General features: G+C 37.1%; 1 protein-coding gene across 2 annotated transcripts in view; it reads right to left on the bottom strand.

Moving 5' to 3' along the window:
• Window positions 1–1,643, bottom strand: part of EDIL3 (EGF like repeats and discoidin domains 3) — a 421,318-nt gene extending 419,675 nt beyond the window's left edge. For both annotated transcript variants that reach the window (XM_040449290.1, XM_040449299.1), the window contains exon 1: window positions 1,059–1,643. In XM_040449290.1, the coding sequence (XP_040305224.1) occupies window positions 1,059–1,128 (70 nt within the window). In that variant the 5' untranslated portion in view covers window positions 1,129–1,643. The remainder of the gene's footprint in view (window positions 1–1,058) is intronic.
• Between the last annotated feature and the right edge of the window lie 20,477 nt (window positions 1,644–22,120).

The following is a 22,120-nucleotide window of genomic DNA, read 5'->3' as shown; positions in this document are numbered from 1 at the left end:
GGTCTCTTCAGGGCCCCTGCCTCTCCTCCTGCCCTTTTCCAGCGCCAGCTTGAGCCTGGACCCGCGACCCGCGCAGTGACGCGCGGCCAGAACAAGGGTTCGTATTGACAAGCCACCCTTCGCAAAGGACCTGAAATTCGTCTCTACAACTCAGTAGGAGACTCCTCGGAGTCCTGTAATAATACTAATTATTTATTTTATTTTATTTTATTTTACTTTATTTTATTTTATTTCATTTTACAGTCTGATTTATTTCACACAAGTCATGGAAAGCACAACCAGACCCGCTCTTACAACTTTTCTGCTCTTGGGCGGGGGAGCGAGGATGTTTCGCACTGCAAGATTGTCCATGACCATGAGTTACGCTTGCACCCGGAGGGAGTGCTGAGCCAAGCTCGGAGCCCCTGAGGTTAGGCGAGAGGTAGGTTCCAGGGTTTTTTCTGTAACCGACGCAGCGAGTCCGGGGTGGGGAGGCAGGAGAAAGCCCGACTGAGGAGTCAGATCCGCCTCCACCTCACCCACCTCCAGAACTCCCAGGGCCAGGTTCGGATTTGCAAAGCGCGCAGCCCGGGCCCACTTTGGCAGAACCGCACCCGGGAGCGGACCGCCATGCGGCTCCCCAGCCTCTTCCCGTTTCAATCAGATGACGCCCGCACGCTCGCCTCCCGGCCGGGGCCCCCATGGAAGCCCCGCCCGTCGCCCGTGGCTGGCAACACTGGCATTGCCCAGGGAGGTTCGCGCAGTGACCCGTTGGCCGAGTGAGCCGAGGAGCCTCTGGTTCCCCGGAGCGCCGTTCCCTCCCGCCTGCCCCAGTCCCCGTCTTTCCTCGATCTCACCTCGGTCCCTCCGCACCCTCTTCCCCCGCTCAGCCCCACGCACTCCGCTCTGACTTTGCCAGCACTTTTCCGAGGCACCTAGGGCGCGCCGCCGCCTCCGTACCGCCCGCGGCGCTCGCCACCCCTGGCGCGCCCCGGGGACCGCCTCCAGCGCCCTGCGCGGCATTTCCCAAGGGACTCCAGCCCGTCCCGCACCTTGCAGCCCGGGCCCCGCCGCCTCACCTTTGCAGAACTGGGGGACACTGAGGCTGAGCCCGATCAAGAGCCAGGCGGCCACCGAGCGCTTCATCATTCTGTCTCCCGGACGTGACCCCGGCTGGTCAGGGGTCGTAACGGAGGGCAGTGTCGCTGAGGTGGCACCGCAGGGCAGCGGCAGACCCCGCCCCTGGCAGAGAATTCAAGAAGACGTCTTCTGCCCGCAGCACTACCTTAAACAAATTCTTGAAGAGGACGAGAAAGAGTGGCGACCAAAGAGAGGAACCTCTCTTCCCCTTTGCCTGCGCTCCGGCGCCAAGAGGTGGGCGAGCTCCGAAGAGCCGCTGGCGGGCTCAGCCTCCGCTGCGGGTGGGTCCCGACTGAGGCGCTGCGGGCGGGGCGGGGCGGGGCGCGGGTTCCCGCGGCGGCCCCGGGTCACCCGCGCGGGTGGACGGGCAAACGGTGCGCTCGGCCCGCTCAGCGCTCGCCGCCGCAGCTGCGGGGCTTCTGACTTGGGAGAACAATGAAGCGTGAGCTAGCGGGGAGCCAGCCTCCGGCCGGGAGCGCACTGTGTACAAACAGAGGCGGCGTGCGTGTGAGCCCGAGCTTCGCAGCCGCCGCGCTCCCCCGGTGCCTGCCCGCCCCACCCGCCTCCCGCCTCCCCTCTTATTCCCTCCCCCAGTCTTCCCCTCTTTCCTCCCTCTCTTCTCCCTCTCTCTCTCTCTCCTCTCTCTCTCTCTCCTCTCTCTCTCTCTCTCTCTCTCTCCCTCCCTCCCTCTCTCTCTCTCTCTCTCTCAGGTGGCTCCTTCTGCTGGAAGAGAAAAGGGACACACAACTGCAGCCACACCCTGGCACCTGCCACCACCTCTAAAGTTCCTACATTGCCTGTGCCTTCCCTGCACACGCTGGAGACTGTAGAGTTAAGGGAAGTACCTTGGGGTCCGAGATACTCTCGGTTCCAGCACTGACTTTACAATTAACCACGTTAAAGATGCCCCTGAAGTCCCGTTCTCAGTATAGCCAGGAAAAGAAGTTAAGAAATTTTGAAAAGTGACTCTTGGGGCACGAAGCTACGTTAGAAATGGAACCCTGTAAAGTGAATTGCCCAGCTCCTCAGAAAATACAACCTAGTCCAGCAGGCAGACTCTAGGCTGCTCTGTTGCACTTTAGTTAGCTCTAGGGCTGGGAGAGAGGGTTGTGAGCTTATCTACTCACAGGGACAAAAAAGGTGAAGGCCTAGGGCAAGACAGGAGGAGACACGTTTCATATCTGGTATCTCGTTAAACAGGACACGTTTCAGATGAGAAATAATGGGGAGAGTGTGGGGACTGTGCAAGAAAATAGAAGGCAAGGACAGATTCGTGAAGTGTTACTTAGGTGGGTCAAATTTCTCTGCTACCCACCAAAACCAATATAAACGACCTAGTTTTTGCAGTGAACGAAGCTGCAAAATACAGACCGTGGCTTAAAATAGTGCTTCCTCCTCTGTTTCTACCTTAGAATGATTGCTTAATGTACATGGATTTGATCCCAGCAGTTGCAGGTATCAAAATTAAACACAAGTCTTTTACCTTCTTCCAGAGAAGGAGGTAGAGAAAGAGAAAACCACAGGAAGGGGAGAGTTGTAGGATACATTCCTGAAAGCAAGGATTGGAAATGAGAATGGACTCAGAAAGAGGCAACAGGGCAACTTCATCTCCTTTTGCCTCCCTGAATCCTTTAAATGCCAAGTTCTATCTTCCTTGTGGAATTGCAAGTGAGATCAAGGATGAAAGGTTGATGGGAAAGTAATACTGCATGTTGCTATGGAGGAGTTAAGGTACTGTACCATCCACAAACACAAAACAACAGCAGCAACAAAAATGATGTCAGAGCAAGTTTTGTTGAGATCTCATGTTTGGTGGGAGGGTAAAAAAAAAAATACATTTTTTAAAACATGACTTGGCTAAGGGAAAGAGGGAGAATCATTTATTTACTACTTTAAAGCTTAAAGCCACAGATGTGAGAATAGGACACCATTATCCAGAGCTGTTGCAGGGAAGTTTTACACAAATTCCCACTTTCTTCCACATCATTATTATCTGATTTTGAAAGTAAGCTTTCAGTCATGTTGTGGCATGTCCATCATAAACTACCTGTAACATTTTGAAATGATATATTTACATTTAGTTTTAAGGTTTTATTTTTAAAGGATAGTACTAAATCTCAAAAATATAAAATTGGGGGCACCTGGGTGTCTCAAGCAGTTAAGCATCTCTCAGTTTTGGCTAAGGTCATGATCTCACTGTTTGTGAAATCAAGTCCCCCATAGGGCTCCAGGCTGGCAGCTTGGGATTCTCTCTCTCTGACCTTCCCTTCCCCCCTCTCTGGGTCTTTCTCAGAATAAATAAAATAAACTTTAAATATATACTTATATTTAAAAATATATTTATATATACTTATATTTATATATACATTTTATTATAAATATATATTTTATATATATAAATATGTTGTATATTTACATATATATCAGAATCCAGTTTTTCTGTGATGAGAGATAAAGAAGGGTGCCAAAAGTTTTATTTTCCTATTTTATTCTTGGTTTATTCCCACTCTTCCCTTAATAAGTATGTTAGGAAGTTAAGTTTTTAGTAACTGCATGTTACTGAAATTTTATCTTTTATTTTAAATTCTTTTTGAAAAACTACAGGAAAGGGATGCCTGGGTGGCTCAGTGGGATAAGTGTGTGACTTCGACTCAGGTCATGATCTCCCAGGCCACAAGTTCAAGCCCTGCATCAGGCTCTGTGCTGACAGCTCAGAGCCTGGAGCCTGCTTTGGATTCTGTCTCTCTCTCTCTCTCTGCCCCTCCCCAGCTTGCCAGCTATTTGTCTGTCTTTCTCTCTCTCAAAAATAAACAAACGTAACGACAACAACAACAAAATCCTCTAGGAAAGCACAAAATTACATTAAAATGCATATTCTATGACCAAATATCTGGAGTTTGTGCCTGTAAATGCCATTCTATGTTATCGGGTAGATGACCTGTAAAATATGTCACCAGTTCAATGCCATTTCCAGGTTAAATTGGATAGTCTTAGTTCCATATGCATAGATCTTGTGCAGTTACTTCTTTTTCCCACTTATCAATAATGATGTTGTACCAAAAAGACTTTAATTTTGAATATTCTAGGCACTCTACCTTATATTTATAGGACTTATGTCACTCTTACTAAATTCATACCTACCTTCTTCAGAAGTGGAATATAAGAAATGTTTTAAAGACCACAGAAAACAGGTTTATTTTTTTTAAAAGACAAAATGCTGTTATGACTTTTACCTCACATAAATTGCAAAGAGACTTTTACTGACTGTATATGATGTCTACTGTTTTATTCCTTGTCTAAATATGGGCCTGAAATGTCAAAAACAAGTCTATACTTCACTTGAAGACAGAACTTCCCAAAATATTTTCTGCAGACTTACTTTCCCCAGGATGTTAATAAGTTTTGGGCAGAAAAAGAGGTTCCGTGGTCAAATAATTTTGGGAAAGACTGTGTATTAAAGCATTAAAAACTTTGAATTGTCCTGTGCTTAAGAAATGTTTCCAAACATGTTTAATCCAGTATTTTGCAAACTTTTCTTTTTTTCACATGACAAACTTTTCTTCAGAATACCTGTTAAGATAAAGGGGATTTAGTGCTATAAGGAAAACAACTTGGGAAATATTGTCTGAAAATAAAAGAGAATAAAGAGTCAACAAAACAAACAAAAACAAGACTGAGGGAAGTTTAATGGTTTTCAAGAATTCTTCTTACTGGCTCAGAGTTTGGATTCTAAAACAGTACATACCTCAACTGAAATAATATCTTTACCATTATGACTCTTTTAATGCAAGCAAGGCAATTAAAGGCCAGGTATCAGCATTCTGATCTGTAAAATGGAGTAAAACACATAGTGGTAGCTTGTTATGGTGCACAAAAGGACCTAGTCCAGTAATGAGTACACAATGATAATGATGATAATAATGATGAATAAGAAGACAATAATCACATATGGAATTCCAAAACTTTTTCTCAATAGCTGATTATCTCCGTTTCCCACCCCTCACTCCCATTAAATTACCTCAAAAAATGTTCATTCACCTTTTAATTTCTCACGCAACAAATAACACTAAATACAGTATTTCTTATTATTTCTGTAATTATTGAATGATATTTATAAATAAACTAGATACGGGAAGAGTCTTAGATTATTTGATCAAGTTACATTCAGTACCATTTTTAGTTTTTAAATCATTTTCCATTTATAAAATATTTTACATTTATAAAACTCCATTTTCTTTAATATCCTAAATGGCCCTGATTAAAAGTTGGATTTCAGCTTTGTGAGATAAAAAGGAGAAAACTCAGCCAAGCCTACCTAAACATCTGACCTGAATAATTGTGAATTAAGAAATTAGTGTTTTCTAAGCTGCGAAATTTGTGGTAATTTGTTAAGCTGAAAGAAAAAATTGATAGAGAAGCCCATTGTTATTATTCCCTTTTTAGAGAGAAGGAAGAAGGCACAGATTGGTTAGATCCTTTGTCCAGGTTATCAAGTTAGTGTATGTTCGGGCCAATAAATGAACCTCATCAGTCTCAATCCAGAGCCCAATCATTCCACTGGCAACGATTATGGAGAGTCAACTGTATGCTAAACATTTTTAGATATATTTCTTCCTTTAATCGTCCCAACAAACATTATGAGGTAAACATAATTATTATTTCAATTTAAATCAGTTGAGGAAACCAAGGATAAAAACATTTAAGTAATTTGCCCCAAATTAAGGCAGCAGTGAAAGAGTGAGCCGGGATCCAGGATCTGAGCCCTAGTTTGATTCCAGGAGTGATTTTCATAAACATTATATTATAGCATCTATTTATAAAGTGGCCTATTTTATTTATTAATATTCTCAATTTTAGTTCTAATTGTAACTGTCATTTTTTAGTAGTCTGTATTCTCTCTGTCATTCTTGAGTTATCATTTTATAGTATACTTTACCCAAATGTAGAGTTCCAAAGATATTTAAAATTCTCTAAAATATTGCATAATATTTTTTCCATTGCTATCTATAAACACCAATACTTTCTTCTAATCCTCTGCTCATGCTGTTATCCTTATCTGAAATGACCTCTTACAAATTGTACTAGCTAAATTCCTACCTCCATGTAAGACCTCCCAAAATTATTGCAGCAGCACAGAATCATGATCTTTTAGAATTAGCACTTTTTGTGTTTCTCTAGGTATTTCATCGGTGTTAGTGTTACCTTCCAAATAAATACAAATGGTTCTTGCTATGAAGATAGCTGCTTGCCTTAGACATAGCTGAGTGTTATGTTTTAAACTTGTTTCGTTTTCCTACAATGAACACTAAGGCAAATTCATTTTTAAGACTACATGTTTTAAACCAAATTCCCAGTTCCTAGTATTTCCCTGCTTAATTCCATGATGGATGCTGTTTCCAGAAAATATACAGGGTTGTTATAGGAGAGTGAGCCTTTGCTTTCAGAGTCTGATCCTCCTAAAGAAATTTCTGGTGCCTAATTCCCTCTAGTTTCCCACTCAACAGATTTCAGTTACTTAGCTTTTAGCTCCCTAAAATAGTTTTGAATAATTAATACATGTACATAAGAAATATTCAAAGGGTGGCGAGGGCGCCTGAGTGGCTCAGTTGGTTAAGAGTCTGATCTCGGCTCAGGTCATGATCTCACGGTTTGTGAGTTCCTGAGTTCAAACCCCACGTCAGGCACTGGGCTGACAGCTCAGAGCCTGGAGCCTGATTCAGATTCTGTGTCTCCCTCTGTCTGCCCCTCCGCTGCTTGTACTCTGTCTCTCGCATTGTCTCAAAAGTAAATAAACTTTAAAAAAAAATTAGAAATATTCGAAGGGACAAGTGGGTAGAGGAAAATAAGTTTCCCCTTAAATGACACTCCCTCCTTACATACAGTTGCTTTCTCTATGTTAGGGTAGCTAGTAGCTATTGCTGTGCATCCTTCTAAAGTTATGTGCATATATACACATGTGTGTACATGTAGGGTATACGTGTATGTGTATATGTACATGTTTTCACAAAAATAACTGAATTATACAAAGATTATACGTCTTGCTTTTTTCCGCACAAATATATATATGTGTATATATGTGTGTGTGTGTATTTCTGAAATTGTATCAAGTTCTACACAGTATTTGTGTAACATAAATCCCTTTTGAAATTTAAGTAGCTTCCAATCTTTTCTATTGCAAGCAATGTTGCAGTGAACCCACATTTTGCACACATGCAAAATAAAATCATTAGAATAGATTGAAGTGGCATTGTTAGTTGAGGTTATGTGCATTTAAAATTGTGGTAGATTTTGCCATATTGCCATTCATAAAACATTTATGAATTCATCCTTCTACCTATAATGCATCAGAGAGAGTGTCTGCCTGCTTCCTGGCCATACAATGTGTTTGCAATTTTGGGTCTTGTCAATTGTGTAGATAAAAAATGGTATCACGTGGTTTTGAATATCTCTTATGATGAGTGGGTTTTAGCAATTTTTTACATACTAAAAAATAATTTATATTTTCTTCATGTTACTTTTCATGTCTCTTTCTTTCTTTCTTTCTTTCTTTTTTTCTACTGGATTGCTGACCTTTCTTGAATGACAGGAGCTCTGTATTTATTAAATTGTCATATTTATGTCAAAAATTATGCAGCTAGTTTATAGCCATTTTGTTTGATTTTACTGTGCTAACATGTTTTATATTTGGAGTGATGAAATTTACCCATCTTTGCTTTATGGTTTCTAGGCTTCATGCTTTGCCAAGATCGGCTCTTGCTATTCTGAGTTTAGGAACATATTTTCTTATAGTACTTTTATGGGCATTATGTTTTCATGTGTGTATTTATAATTTTTAACAAACTAAAATTTATTTTTGTTTAAAAGAGTACTATAGATCTTACTTGTTTTCCAGAAAACTATCAGTTATATATAAAAACCATTTATTGAGTAAGTCCCAGGCTTCTTTATAATATGGCATGCCAACTCAGTCACTTAGTCACTGTATATTTGGCTCTACTGATTGCTTTTATACACTGTGCCATTTGGTTATGTATTCAGGTGCCAGCACCACACTCTTAATTATTGTTGTTTCAAAATGTTCTTAATAACTGCCAGGGTAAAATACCCTCACCTACTTCTTTGTAAATATGATTCCCTAATATTGTATATGTATCTTCCTCATATATACTTTAGGATGAGCTTGTCTAGATGAAATGGTAGAATAAACATATTTACAATAATAGTGTTCCTATCTATATACCCAAGTTTTCTTTTATGTTCCTTTTGTTAGACTTATACTTAGATATTTTATCATTTTATGTATCCATCTAAATGCAGGTTTTTTCCAGGTTTAGATGCACCCATCTAAACGCAGGTTTTTTTATGTTTTGTAACTAGTTGTTTTATGTTTATAAGAAGTCTGTATGTGTGTGTGTCAATGTGCATGGACTAATGTTCTACCTAGTCACTTTATCAAAATATTTCACTGTTTATATTATATTTTCAGTTGGTTCTTTTGGGTTTTCTAGATATACAATTATATCATCTGAAAACAGTATTAGCTTTACCTTTTTTCAGATTTTCATACTTCTTTTCCCCATCAAATTGATATTACTGCTGCCAAATAAATGCTAAATAAGCAGACATACTTGTATCATTCCTGACTCTAATGTGTACGCTTTAGTAACCTTCTGTGGGCACAGCACACGTCCTCTGGTTTCCTGGGTCCAGTGCAGCCATTACAGTAATTTTCTATATATCGGCATTTGCTCAAAAAATAACTTTAAGAGGGGAAGATATTACTGTCAGTGTAGAAAGGAAATACGTGTTTATGAATGTACAGGATAGGATAAAAGAAAAAAATAATGTTTTCTTTAGCTGGAAAGAAAGAGAGGCTTGTGAAGCTTTGGCAGGATTGAATGTTGTAAACTTTGAGGTTGCATTTGACAGAAAACTGCAACTCAGTGTCTTCTGATTTGAAACAAAATCATAAAAACTTCTTTCACACCTACCATAGCCACAGCTATTTAAATACATGGTTAATGGTGGGGGGGGGGGGGGAGGAGAAATGTTAAAACAGTCCAAAGGACAATCTTGGACTGTTTCCCCCTTTACCTGGTTTTCATTGGCATTTTGCTCTTTTTCTTTTTTTTTTCCATTTATAGCACTGCTGAAAACTAAGCCAGAGACATATTTATCTTAAAATATACAAAACCTCCAGTTTGATCCATCAAGCATAGTAATTGGACGAACGTTAAATGAAATTTAGAGAAAATGTTTCTGCTATCCATAAAAAACTGTCAAAGATAATGAATACATAAGATCCTCTCTGAGTTTCCTGGTTCCAAAATGGGTTGCAACTTAAAGAGAAAACTCTTGTCAATAAAAATTTATTTTCATAATCACGATTTCATTTTAAACTTGAAAAAGCAAATGGAATATATTTTAATATATGGTATTTTGGCAAATACAATTTGAAATATGGTTTGTTTCTTCAGGCATGAGGAAAATAACATTTAATTACATGTGTTTAATGTTAATGTTGATTCTGTTACTTCTGTCTATAGATAAAAGACTAGCACATTTCCCTTCATATACATAGTAATTTTAAATATCTCACTAAAATAAAATAGAATATGATACATGTCTCGTATAATAGTTGTAATTTGTTTTAAATTATCATTATATTAGCATATTATGAAATACTTGATTAAATGTTTTAAATTCATACATTTGCATACAAACTAACACAAAACTAGCATGCCAATATTAACTTTGGAGGATGAAAGAAATATCATGGTCCTCACTAAGAAGAAAATTATAGTATCTTGTCCTTACGCTTGAGAGTGACCAAAACAAAAACTAAAAATGTAAGATAAGAGATTTTTAATAAAGTTTTGAAACATCAATGACAGCATACCTTTTTTGCTTTATTTGATGATCCCGGGGACTTAATTCATAGAGAAGCTTTTATTTTCAAGAACAAAATTATAAAGCATTTATAAAAGAGACTCAAGCATAATTGTACCATTGCCTCATGAAATCCTTAAAGAATTCAGATTTTTCTAGTTATATTCCAGTAATATTCTTTTATTTTTGAGAGAGAGAAAGAGAGAGGGAGTATGAGTGACAGAGGGGCAGAGAGAGAGAGAGGAGACAGAGAATCCCAAGCAGGCTCTGCGTTGTCAGCACAGAACCTTATGTGGGGCTCGAACTGACGAACCACAAGATCATGACCTGAGCCAAAATCAAGAAACAGATTCTTAACCAACTGAGCCACCCAGGTACCCCCAATAATATATGTTTTTAAGTATGTATAGGGATGGAACTTGATTTGTAATGCAATTTGTGATCTGAAAATTACTGTAGTTGACATTTTGAACTAAAAAGTTATAGCTTATACAGTGTAAACTCATTCCAATGTGGGTCTTTGCTCACCCAGACATCAACAAATAAAATTGAAAAAAATAATTTTCTATTTAGTTGAATTAGTATTTACCATTTTATTTTAAGGAATACATTTGTGAATGTTTTCTACAAAATAATGTAATGAGAAAATTTACATGAATTTGAAAGTAGAGATTATGTCTATTTAACATCAGTTTGGTTTTTAAAAGTATTGTTTTAGTTAGTTTTTTTTTTAAGTCTTTGTAGATGATGAATTTAGAAAAGCCCTTAGAGCGTCAAGCTGGAGATGGGTAAAGTGCATGCAAATGGAAGTTAGGCACTTTTGCCAAAAAGTTTTAAAAATTTCATTTGTCTAGTTTTAAAAATGAAATTAACAGTGGTATTGATGGTAAACGATCTTCTAATCTTATTGTTTCTGAGGAGGAGACATGATTGTGTTTAGGGTGAGGGGTGGAAATGTTTCTCGTGTTGCCTGTGATGATCTGACTCAGCATCAGCTGAAAACACCCGTGTATTATTTTAACATTTTCCTTTCCTCTATTAAATAATGTGTCACTCTGGGCTGTGACTCAAGCTGGTGACTCAGTTTTGTTCAAGACTCTGCCTGGGAACCTTCAGCAATGACTAAAAATGTCAGAAAGTCTTCCCTTTAGAAGAGCCCTGGTTTCGATAACTTAAGTGTGTAGACAACTGATCCACAACTTTTAGGGAGTTTACTTTAAATAAAGGAAATGGCTAGGCCTTTTACCTTTCATATTTTTTAACCACAGCAAAATATTTTATTGTTTCATCTGCTCTATATTCTACTGTACTTATATCATTATTGTATTTCTTTTGCTATTTTGTTTTTCAAATACAGAATACTAATCTTAGGAATTCTCTGAATTCCAGACAAGAGAGATGGACAGTCCTTTGGCTTCCAATTAGTTCTGTAAAATCCCTTTTAATGCTATAGAATAGATCTCCATTTTTTGTCCCCGATGGCACCTTTGCCCTAAAAGGCAGTCTTGTGGAGAAAGTAGATAGCATGGAGCTTAAATCACTGCTCCTGGCAGTTGCTGGGACTGCTGGCTGAGCATTCCTCCCCACGGGAGCAGTAAGCACCAACTGACAGAGAGCTCAGCGTAAGGACTAGAGTAGTGTTGCTTTCTAGTTTCTAAGATCATTCAGTCCTTAATACACGAATCCATGAATTAAAGATAGCTTTCTGACAGTTGACCAAGTCTCCCATTCAGCCCATAGTATGAGGTGAAAAGGGAAGTGGAACTTATCATAATTCCTTTACTAGTTGTATCAGCTAGCACTTCCAGAACAAATCTGAATCACTGTCAATGGTGTGAACTTCTGATAGCCTTCTAGTCCAAGTCCGGAGGGGTGCAAACATGAGCAACCTTTAGAAACATGTCATTAACTAGCTTGTCTCTGCCTCCTGCAGTAATCTCCTAAGTACTTGAAGCTGAAAAGGAAGATGTACCTCTTTGCATATGTCTTGAGAAAGTACAGTGAGTCTGTCCCTAAGTCCCTTTACACAATTTTGTGGTAAAGAAGTCTTACAATAGAAGTTAAATTCTCGGTTGATTATTGTTTCCTCTTTAAAAACAAAGGAGGGTGGAGTTGGGGGGTGGGGTGTGCAGTTGGAAGAGAGCACACATCAACGTTTTCCCAGGAAATTGTGAGAGGTATTTCTCTTTGAAAATAAAGATATCCTGATATTTAACTGCTGATATCTGGATAACTGGAGCTCAGAGTACACGGTGGCATGGGAGAGGTTGGCGACCTGGGAAGGAGGGGTGGTATGGTCCTAGAGGGGCTGAAAGTGGATGATTTGGCAGAAGTCAGGGAGCCAAACACCTGGAGAGGATATTAGAAGAAACCTCCTCCACACCGCCACCATGAGTGCAGATTTTAAAAATGTGTAGAGTTTTAGAGTTTTATTTTAGAGTTTATTAATTTTTTTCTGCCTATTAAACTTCATTCCACAGAATAGATCTCGATTAAGGATTCTTACAAGCAGGAATATTGGTTACGTAGTATAATTTCTTTTTCTAAACTTTACTTCATCGTTGGTTCTCTTAAACAATATGGCCAAATGTACTATGGACATATCTCTCATCATGAACAGGATGTTATTTTTGCATTGACCAGCTTTCTCATAAAATTAGACCAACATAAGTGGTCTAAACATTATGTCCTATTTGCTTTATTTGGAACACCACCTAATAACATTTTTCTCAATTAAATTTTCTGATCAGTCTGTTTCTTTGATCAGTCAGCAGAGTTAAACTCCCGACAAGCATTACCAGGTCCTCTGTGAATTCATACTGTTTTCCTCCTCGTTGACTCTGATCTGTAAGTTTTATCAAGCACTTTGGGTTGATTCTCACCCTCAGTTAATTTCTGTCTTACCAGTAAGGAAATCTAATCATGGGATGTTCAATTATTTATGTACTCCTTCACACATTCAAAAATATTAATTTATCACATACTATGTCTCAAGCATAAGGTTCTTTTTAAGAACTTTAGGCCGTAACTTTAAGACCTGTAAAATGCTAAGATATACTTTTCTTTAGTAGTGATATTGTGCAGCCCAAATACTCCAGTAACTTCTTAGTCTTGACTGAAATCACCAGTACATGCCCATACTATCCATATAAACATACAACACTGGTCTGCCAAAACTACACCCATCTGAACTCAACAGATACTGGAATCCATTTAGCTGCAGATACCAGGGACAGCACAGTTTCATAAGGAAACCAGAGCCTCGATTAATGCTGCTAAGTGTTCTCTCTGGACATCTATTATTTAAAATGAAAATTCACACACTAATCTACATTAAATTCAGCCTATTGTGCAGGCAAGCCACATAGAGGAGTGAGGAGACCGAAGAAAACACGGTAAGTGGTGGAAAATTTGAAAATGCATGGCCCAGTCTTAAGGGTACAGTAGCCACTGAAATCGTCAGTGTTGCTTTGTGTAATTATGGGTCAGGATGGCCCAGACCCCAATTTTTCAAAACCTGAAATTCAATATAACATTTCCTAAATTTTATTTTTTTTTTAATTTTTTTTTCAACGTTTATTTATTTTTGGGACAGAGAGAGACAGAGCATGAACAGGGGAGGGGCAGAGAGAGAGAGGGAGACACAGAATCGGAAACAGGCTCCAGGCTCCGAGCCATCAGCCCAGAGCCTGACGCGGGGCTCGAACTCCCGGACCGCGAGATCGTGACCTGGCTGAAGTCGGACGCTTAACCGACTGCGCCACCCAGGCGCCCCATTTCCGAAATTTTAATAATGCAGATGTAACTCAACATTTCTGCAAATCAAATAAAGTAAGCATACTTCGGGTGATTGGATTTTTAAAAAAAAATTTCCAGTTGAATAACTAAAATAAAGATCGATCAAAGCTAATTAGCTTTACTATCAAACTACATAAAATAGAAAAATTCAGGCCAATATTTTAATCTAATTTTTGGTAAGTAGAAAAAAATAATGAAAAGAAACTAGAGACAAATTTCTTGTCTGCATGCAATTAAAAAAAAAACAACTTCTGCCAAACTTAAGTTATAAAAATAACTGAACGCTAACGATTAGCAGAAAGAATACTTCTTAGTGATGACTGACTCTCATATACCACTAGTGGGAATGTCAATTGCTTCTACCTTCTAAGAAGCAATTTGACAATACAGGTAAATCAAATAGTAAGTAAAATAAATATAGCCTTTGATCTAGTAAATCATTTTTAAGAATTTATCCTAAGAAGTCCATTTAATATAGTTTTATATATCATTATAATTCAGTAACAGGAGTGGTTATTCTAGAATAAGTATTATATCTAGTATAATGTATATCACAAAATTTATTACATTAAATATTCAAAAGAAGTTAAATGTTCAGTGTTAACTAAAATCTAAGTTATCTTAACCAATTCAACAAAAATAGTTTTATGCTCTTTGTAACATAGTTTTAATTAATTTTAAGATATTGAATAAGGCAAATGCATATTGTTAGTCTAGACTTTTTAAATGCTGAAACAAAATCACCCATAATCCACCACTACTTCAGAACTGCTAAAATTTTAGAAAATACCTTTTTAGAATATCTCTTTGTTGTATATGAACGGAGGAAATGAACATGTATGAATTATATTTCTTCCTTCCCCTTTCATGTCTCTCTTCATTCATGCTCCCATTGACCATTAAACAATATATTATAGATATATTTATGGTACATTACACATGTAGATGTAATTTTAAATGACTTTTATAACATTCTCTCCTATGATGTATGACAAATTTAACAAAATAATCCAATCTTTTATTGACTGGGCTTTGGGTTGTATTCATTTTTTGTTGTTATTACTGATTATCTTGCTATCAGAGGTAATGCTGTAACACAGTTTGGTGAGTATGTCTTTATAAACTGCAACAATCATTTCTGTAGAAAAGATGCTTAGGTGAGAGGAGGAGGGGGGAAGCATATAGATGTTAAATTCTAATAGATACTCCTTACGTTTTCCAGAAAGTTTGTACCAAGTTAATCTTTCACCCGCAGAGTAGGAGAGTACCCATTTTCCCCAATAATACTAGATATTAGCAGGCTTTTTGAATTATGCAGATATGATAGTCCAAAAACTCTCATTATTTTAATTTGTGGTACTCTGACTAGCAGTGAGGTTACACATCTTCATTTGTTTGTTACCTATTACTTTGATCTTATATGAATTACTTATTTATATTTTATGCTCATTTCTTACGGTGAGATTTTGTTTTTATACATAATTTCATAGTCGTAATATAATGGAGATACAGTGTTTTCTTAAATATTTCTCAACCTTCCCTGAGTTTTTTTTAACTCTGTTGAGCAGAAGTTTTAAATATTTTATGTGGTTTATCAACCTTCTCATTTGTGCTTAAAATTATGCCATTGTGGGTTTATAATTTCACTGATAACTACATGAACACGTTCAGACTATCAGATTTCACTCCTGATCCTTGTGCGTATATTTTATATAATGATCTATTCATATGTATATAAATATAGATGATAAATATGTATATATTAGAAATAGTATATATGCTATTTTTGGCACATCTCCAATTAAGAAATCATTTAAAAGTTTCTATTGCTTTTGTATTTAGAGAAAGTACTGAAAAATTCTTCTGTTTTAAAGTAAATTGACCTTTGTTTAGACCTTCTCATTTAATCACATGCCCATGCATCTTTCTAACCCTAACAACCTTCTGAAAGTCTCTTACCTCCCATAGGGAATTGACAATGCCTATTTATCTGAAAAAACATTCTATTTCTCTGCTACACTCTTCACCTGTGCACTTCAGCACTTGATATTTACTTCATTCATGAAATAAGAAAGGAATGAAGGACAAGAATACTATGTGTTGTTATTTTCCATCATTTTTTTTCTTCTTAGTTACACTGATGGGTGAGTGGCAGGATTAGTAGATTCAGATTTTGTAGGACCTGAGGCTTGTATAATATAGCTGGCTCTCTCTCTGAAAAATTATACAAAGCTATAAATAAAAAAAATAGAAACAGAAATGAATATTCACTTAGTGTGACCTTATTTTTAATTCTGAAATTACTCCAATCATTTTTAAATCTGAAAAAGTTAAGTTATATCTCAAAGTTCGAAATATCACAGAATGAAACATTTTAATTTATTAACAGCTTGGCACGTGTTTATAATCTGTCACTTTTTTTGGATAGATACTTTTTGATCACTTCTTTATTTCAAAACAATTTTTAAATATGAATTCCTCTAGAGAATAATTTGACCTTTTCACTAGCATGATTCATTTAAAAAATTTAAATCAGTAATTTAAGTTTATATGGCATGACTCCTAGTGAACAAAGTCAGAAACTCATAGAATTGGTATTAAAGGTTATAAAACTTTATCAACTTTCATTAATAAACAAGGTGTAAAATTTCAAGGAATATTCCACAGAGTGGATCTCTACTTGTGATGTTTCTCTTCCACCACCCATGTACATTTAATGCTGATTACCTCCATACGGTGTAGCCTTACATCTCACTGTCAGAGCCATGGGTTATCAAGCTAGTAAGTGGTGGCAATATTCATGGAGTCACTGCTACAGGACAACAGCGAGTAGTCACTTACAATAGATAACTACAAACCATACAAATGAATGCCAAAAAAAGTATCCTCAAGTCAACATTTCATAATCATATCCCCTAAATTCCCATGGCCCCTCCAGTGCCACTCCTCATGGAGGATGGTTGCTGACAAAGGGAGAATTGGACTAGAAAGAAACAATGGTTAAATATTTTACTTTTTCTAATTTTTTCAAAAGCCTATGACCACATGTTGCCAGTTCCGTCCCAGGGCCTTGGAATGAGTGGGGCAAACAGGAGCCCCTGCAACTTAAACTTCACTAACACCAAGGCAAACAAATCTGTCTCTAGTGAGGACTGGCATCAGCTTGTGAAATTGCACTCTGCTTCCTCAGAATAAATCAGTCAAGTGCTCAGTTATTTGTGGAGTAACCTGCATTTCCTGTTATCACTTCAGAAAGGAAAGGAGGAAGAAATGACAAACCAATGCTACAAATTCTGGTTCACAGCGGGGCATCACATAAACTAACCAAACTGCTTAAAAGAGGTAAACAAATCTAAGTCTTCTTAAAACGAAATGGACATTTTGTCCTTTTATTCATCAAAGTTCTGTTCCTAAAAGTTAAACGTTAACTTAATGTTACATGTTAATTACATTTAAATGTTTGATTAAATAGTACTCCCAGCAATGAGATGCATGTGATCATTAATAATGTATTACAGAATTACAAAAGGCAATTTTCAAAATTATGTTCAATATGACACAACTTTGTAAAAATATATTTGTGAGGGTGTCTGGGTGGCTCAGTCAGTTAAGTGTTTCACTCCTGATTTCCGCTCAGGTCATGATCTCACAGTTCGTGAGTTTGAGCCCCATATCAGGCTCTGCTCTGTTGGTGTGGAGCCTGCTTGGGATTCTCTGTCTGCCTCTCTCTCTGCCCTTCCCCTGCTTGTGCTCCCTTTCTCTCTCTCAAAAATAAAATTAATTAAAAATATATAGTTGTAGTAGTATAAGAAACACTTTGGAAACTTTTCATTAAAGGTAAGCAATGGTTCTCTCCAAGGCATATCATTATGGATATTTTGAAATTTAATTTCAAAATTTAATTTCAAAATTTAATTTCAAAACACACCCTTAGGGGGTGCCTGGGTGGCTCAGTCAGTTAAGTGTCCGACTTGAGCTCAGGTCATGATCTCATGTTCTGTGAGTTTGAGCCCCATGTTGTGCTCTGTGCTGACCACTCAGAGCCTGTAGCCTGCTTCCGATTCTGTGTCTCCCTCTCTCTCTGCCCGTCCTCTGCTCATGCTCTGTCTCTGTCTCAAAAATAAATAAAAAAACATTAAAAAATTAAAAAAACCCCACAACCTTAAAAATTTAATTAAACATTTTAAACATTACAGGGGAACCTGGCTGGCTCAGTTGGAAAAGCGTGAGACTCTTGATCTTGGGGTTATAAGTTTGAGCCAGACACTGGGTGTAGAGATTACTAAAATAAATAAACTTAAAAAAAATTAAACACTATATATACATTGCTTCTTGAAATATGTTGTAAAAATTATAAAATGGTTTTTATTTGAAAAGCAATGTGAGCCACACAGTAATATGGAGGTTTCATATCATAGAAATCCATCTTGGTTCATATAAACTTCCTATTATCCAGAGCTCATTTTTATACCATTTATTTGACTCCAGCATCAGTCATTCAGCATTTATCTTTGTTGTGATAAGTTCATAGGTTTTCTACTTTTTTTGAGCTAAATCTTGATGAAGCAGATGATAATCTGAGGCTTGCCTACTATATGGTGAAAATCTCTCTGCATTTATAATAAAGGTCTCATCTCTACTTAATGTGTCAAGAGTGAATAAATGAAATTCTTTTAAACACATAAGAGCATATTTATTAACAATTTATATGAATTATTTACATGATACATAATATGTGATAACATACTAATTATTTATATTAATTACTCTTATTTTATTAAAAAATTTTTTTAATGTATTTATTTTTGAGAGATAGCATGTGAGCAGGGGAGGGGCAGAGAGAGGGAGACACAGAATCTGAAGCAGGCTCTAGGCTCTGAGCTGTCAGCACAGATCCCAATGCGGGGCTTGAACTTATGAACTGTGAGATCATGACCTGAGCCAAAGTCAGATGCTTAACATACTGAGATACTCAGGTGCCTCATTCACTCACTTTATTATTATCTTTTTATTTTTTTTTAATGCTTATTTATTCTTGAGGGAGAGAGAGACAGAGTTTGACTGGGGGAGGGTCACAGAGAGAGGGAGACACAGAATCTGAAGGAGGCCTCAGGCTCTGAGCTGTCAGCACAGAGTCCCATGCGGGGCTCGAACTCACGAACTGTGAGATCATGACCTGAGCCAAAGTCATATGCTTAACCAACTGAGCGACCCAGGCACCCTGACATTCATTCACTTTAATACAAAGAAGGTTCTAAGGCTTCCAGTAAAACTTGTTTCTTTGAAAGATAAGGAAAAGAAATATACTTTGAAATTAAAAGACAAGTGAATAAAATATTCCAAATAGAATTGGGTTAGTATAATTCTCTGATTATATATTTTATATTGTATGTTTTGGGTGATTGTCTGGAAACATGATATTACTAATCTTTGAGATACAGTAGCCAGTGTGGCCTGCAGAGTTTTGCAGTTCAATATATTTTATCTTTAATGTGGATTTCTGGCCTATTAGCACTATCAGCCATCCTTTGAAAAGACCCTCTTTTGCTTCTTCCCTTGTCATTAAACTCTTGTTTCTAATCTATAGGCACATTTTTTACTGAGTTCCTATTTCATTAAAGGCAAAGAAATAACAGGATTCCAACCTGCTCTTTAAAAGCTCAGAGTCAGTGAAGGTGAAGGTTTTATAATATTTGAATATAATTAGGAAAATCTACAAATACATAGTTCAACAATAAATATTAAGGGTTTTGTTATTTTGTTGCTTATTTACATGTTTTTATCAAGAGTAAAATGTAACTATTTTAGCCTCCATGGATGAGAAAGAAGACAGGGCAGTGAGTAACATAATCTGTATATCTATGGTATGGTTGGAGGTGTACACTCTACATAGAGAGAAACAAGAAAACACCAAATTCTGGAAGAATCAGAAGTCAATCTGTTGCTGAAAATGTTTGGTAAAGATTGAAATATCAAAGCTTCAATTATTTATTTTTGAACATAGATCAGTTAGCAGTGATGTCTTTAACTTGCGAATAGCCAAAAACTCAACTCAAAAGGAAATTTCTCAACTATGCAATTAAAATCCAGGGATCACTTACAACCCAGGCATGGCTGGATTCAGCAGATCAAGCATTGTTACAAGCACTCATTTTCCCCAACTTTTGGTTGTGCCTGCTTCTGTGTTGGCTCCAGCCAGTCAATCATGTCCCATGTGGTGGGAAGATAACCACAGAGGTTTCAGCCTTGCGTTATCATGGCTTATAGAACAAGCAAACAACATCTCTTCTTCCATCAATTTAAACAAAACTCTAGCCCTTACGGTCAACATCCCAAATCAAGGAGCATATCCATCTCTAAACCAATTTCTGTTAAAGGGAAAATGATCTGCGTGGTGTGGCTAAGGCCTGGACCACAAACACACCCCTGAAACAGGAAACAGAACCAAGGACAAGGACTGAAAAGGGGCAGGCTCTCCCCAAAAGGAAAATCAAGTAAGGTGAACTGGATTTTTGATAATCTAAAAAACAGTATGCTTCCACTTCATAGGGCAAGATGAAATATTGGTGAATTGTGGGGCTTTATCTTGAATACTTTTACAAGTCACAGAGTTGTATGTTTTGTCTGAATGTATGGACAGATGTTAACAAAATGTTTAACAAAAAGTATTTACATGTTATTTAAAGAAGAAAATTTCTGTGTTAGGAAGAGTGTTGAGAAATAACCACAAATGTAAAATGATAAAAAATATGTCGGGAAGTTAACAGTAAATATCAAAACTTTAAAAACTGCTGCATCATTTCAATTAATAAATTCATGTCTTCAAATTTATCTTAACAGAAAAAATAGGTCAAGCACAGATAGATATATACATGTTTACCATGCATTGTTAATAATACCAAAAATGGGAAGTCATTAAATGATGAATAATAAAGAATAAGTCAAATAAATTTTCTTATATGTGTATAGGCAAATACTTTGGAGGTATAATTATAATTTGTGTTTGTTAATAAGAAATATTGCACAAAATAGATCAGGTTAAAAAACAGCATATGTAGTATAAGTCCAGCTACATATATATATGCTTACAGAAATTTTGGAAGTATATATACTAAGAGGTTAAAAACATGGTTATGCCTACATTATGGGGTTGATGCAATTTTTCCTTTTGCTTGGCTCTGTTTGCTATTTTATAAGCTAAAAAAATTCATTTAAAAATAAATAACGATAGGAAGAGGGACTGGAAAATCTCTTCACTTTTGATTTACAAAGTAAAATATAATTTTAATGAGAAAAAATGGTGTAGAACAGTTTGAATACTTTAGCTTTATCTTAAATATATGAGAAATATGGTATTTCAATCTCAAAAAGAAAAATGATTTGGCTTACATGTGTGTGGCTGTGTGTGTATATGCTTACACATATATGTGGGCAACCCCCAATTTTTATATTCAGATGTTATGTTATATTGCTAGTTTTAAACATATGTTAGGTTTTTTTCCCCCAATGACCAAATCACTGAATTACAGGAAATGTATACAAAGGAGCACTACTGTTATGCTTCAGAAACTTAATTGTATACATGAACTAAAAGACCTTGAGATTGCCAAATAGGAAAATTAGTAGCATCAAAAGACCTTGAGTCACACATCACTTATTTTGAAATCTAACCCTTAACATCATTCTAAGAAGGCTTCAAATGGTTTATTGCAAAGTAATGCCAATGTCTTGCAGAGTAAAACCTGTTTCCAAATATTTATAGTAACTTACATAAAAAATAAATACATCTAAATTCAGATAAGTCATTTTTTTAAGTTTTTATGTATTTATTTAGAGAGAGAAAGTGCAAGTGGAGGAGGGGCAGAGGAAGAGGGAGAGAGAGAATCCCCAGCAGGTTCTGTACTGTCAGCACAGAGCCCTATGTGGGCCTTGACCCAATGAACCAAGCAGATAGCTCATGGTTTGAAAGGAACATATAACTTAAAGAGGATTCCAAGAGAATCAGAGAACTTCAAATCTGGATTAAGTCTTAGAGAACATCCAGTTTAAACTTTGTACTTTATTTTTTTAACGTAATTAAATCTATATTTAAGTTTTTATTGAATTTTTGTTAGTGAACATGCAATGTAATATTGGTTTCTGGTATAGAATTCATGATGTGATCAACACTTCCATACATCACCTGTGCTCATCACAAATGCCCTCTTTAATCCCCATCACCTATTTCACCCATTCCCCCACTCCCCCTGGTACCCCTCTGGTAACCATCAGTTGGTTTTCTATAGTTAGAGTCAGTCTCCTGGTTTGCCGCTCT

The sequence above is a fragment of the Herpailurus yagouaroundi genome, unplaced genomic scaffold, assembly GCF_014898765.1.
Source record: "Herpailurus yagouaroundi ecotype Mexico unplaced genomic scaffold, PumYag 29, whole genome shotgun sequence".
In the NCBI taxonomy this organism is placed as follows: Eukaryota; Metazoa; Chordata; class Mammalia; order Carnivora; family Felidae; genus Herpailurus; species Herpailurus yagouaroundi.
The sequence above is the reverse complement of the archived record's forward strand: the minus strand, read 5'-3'. Positions and strand labels throughout refer to the sequence as shown.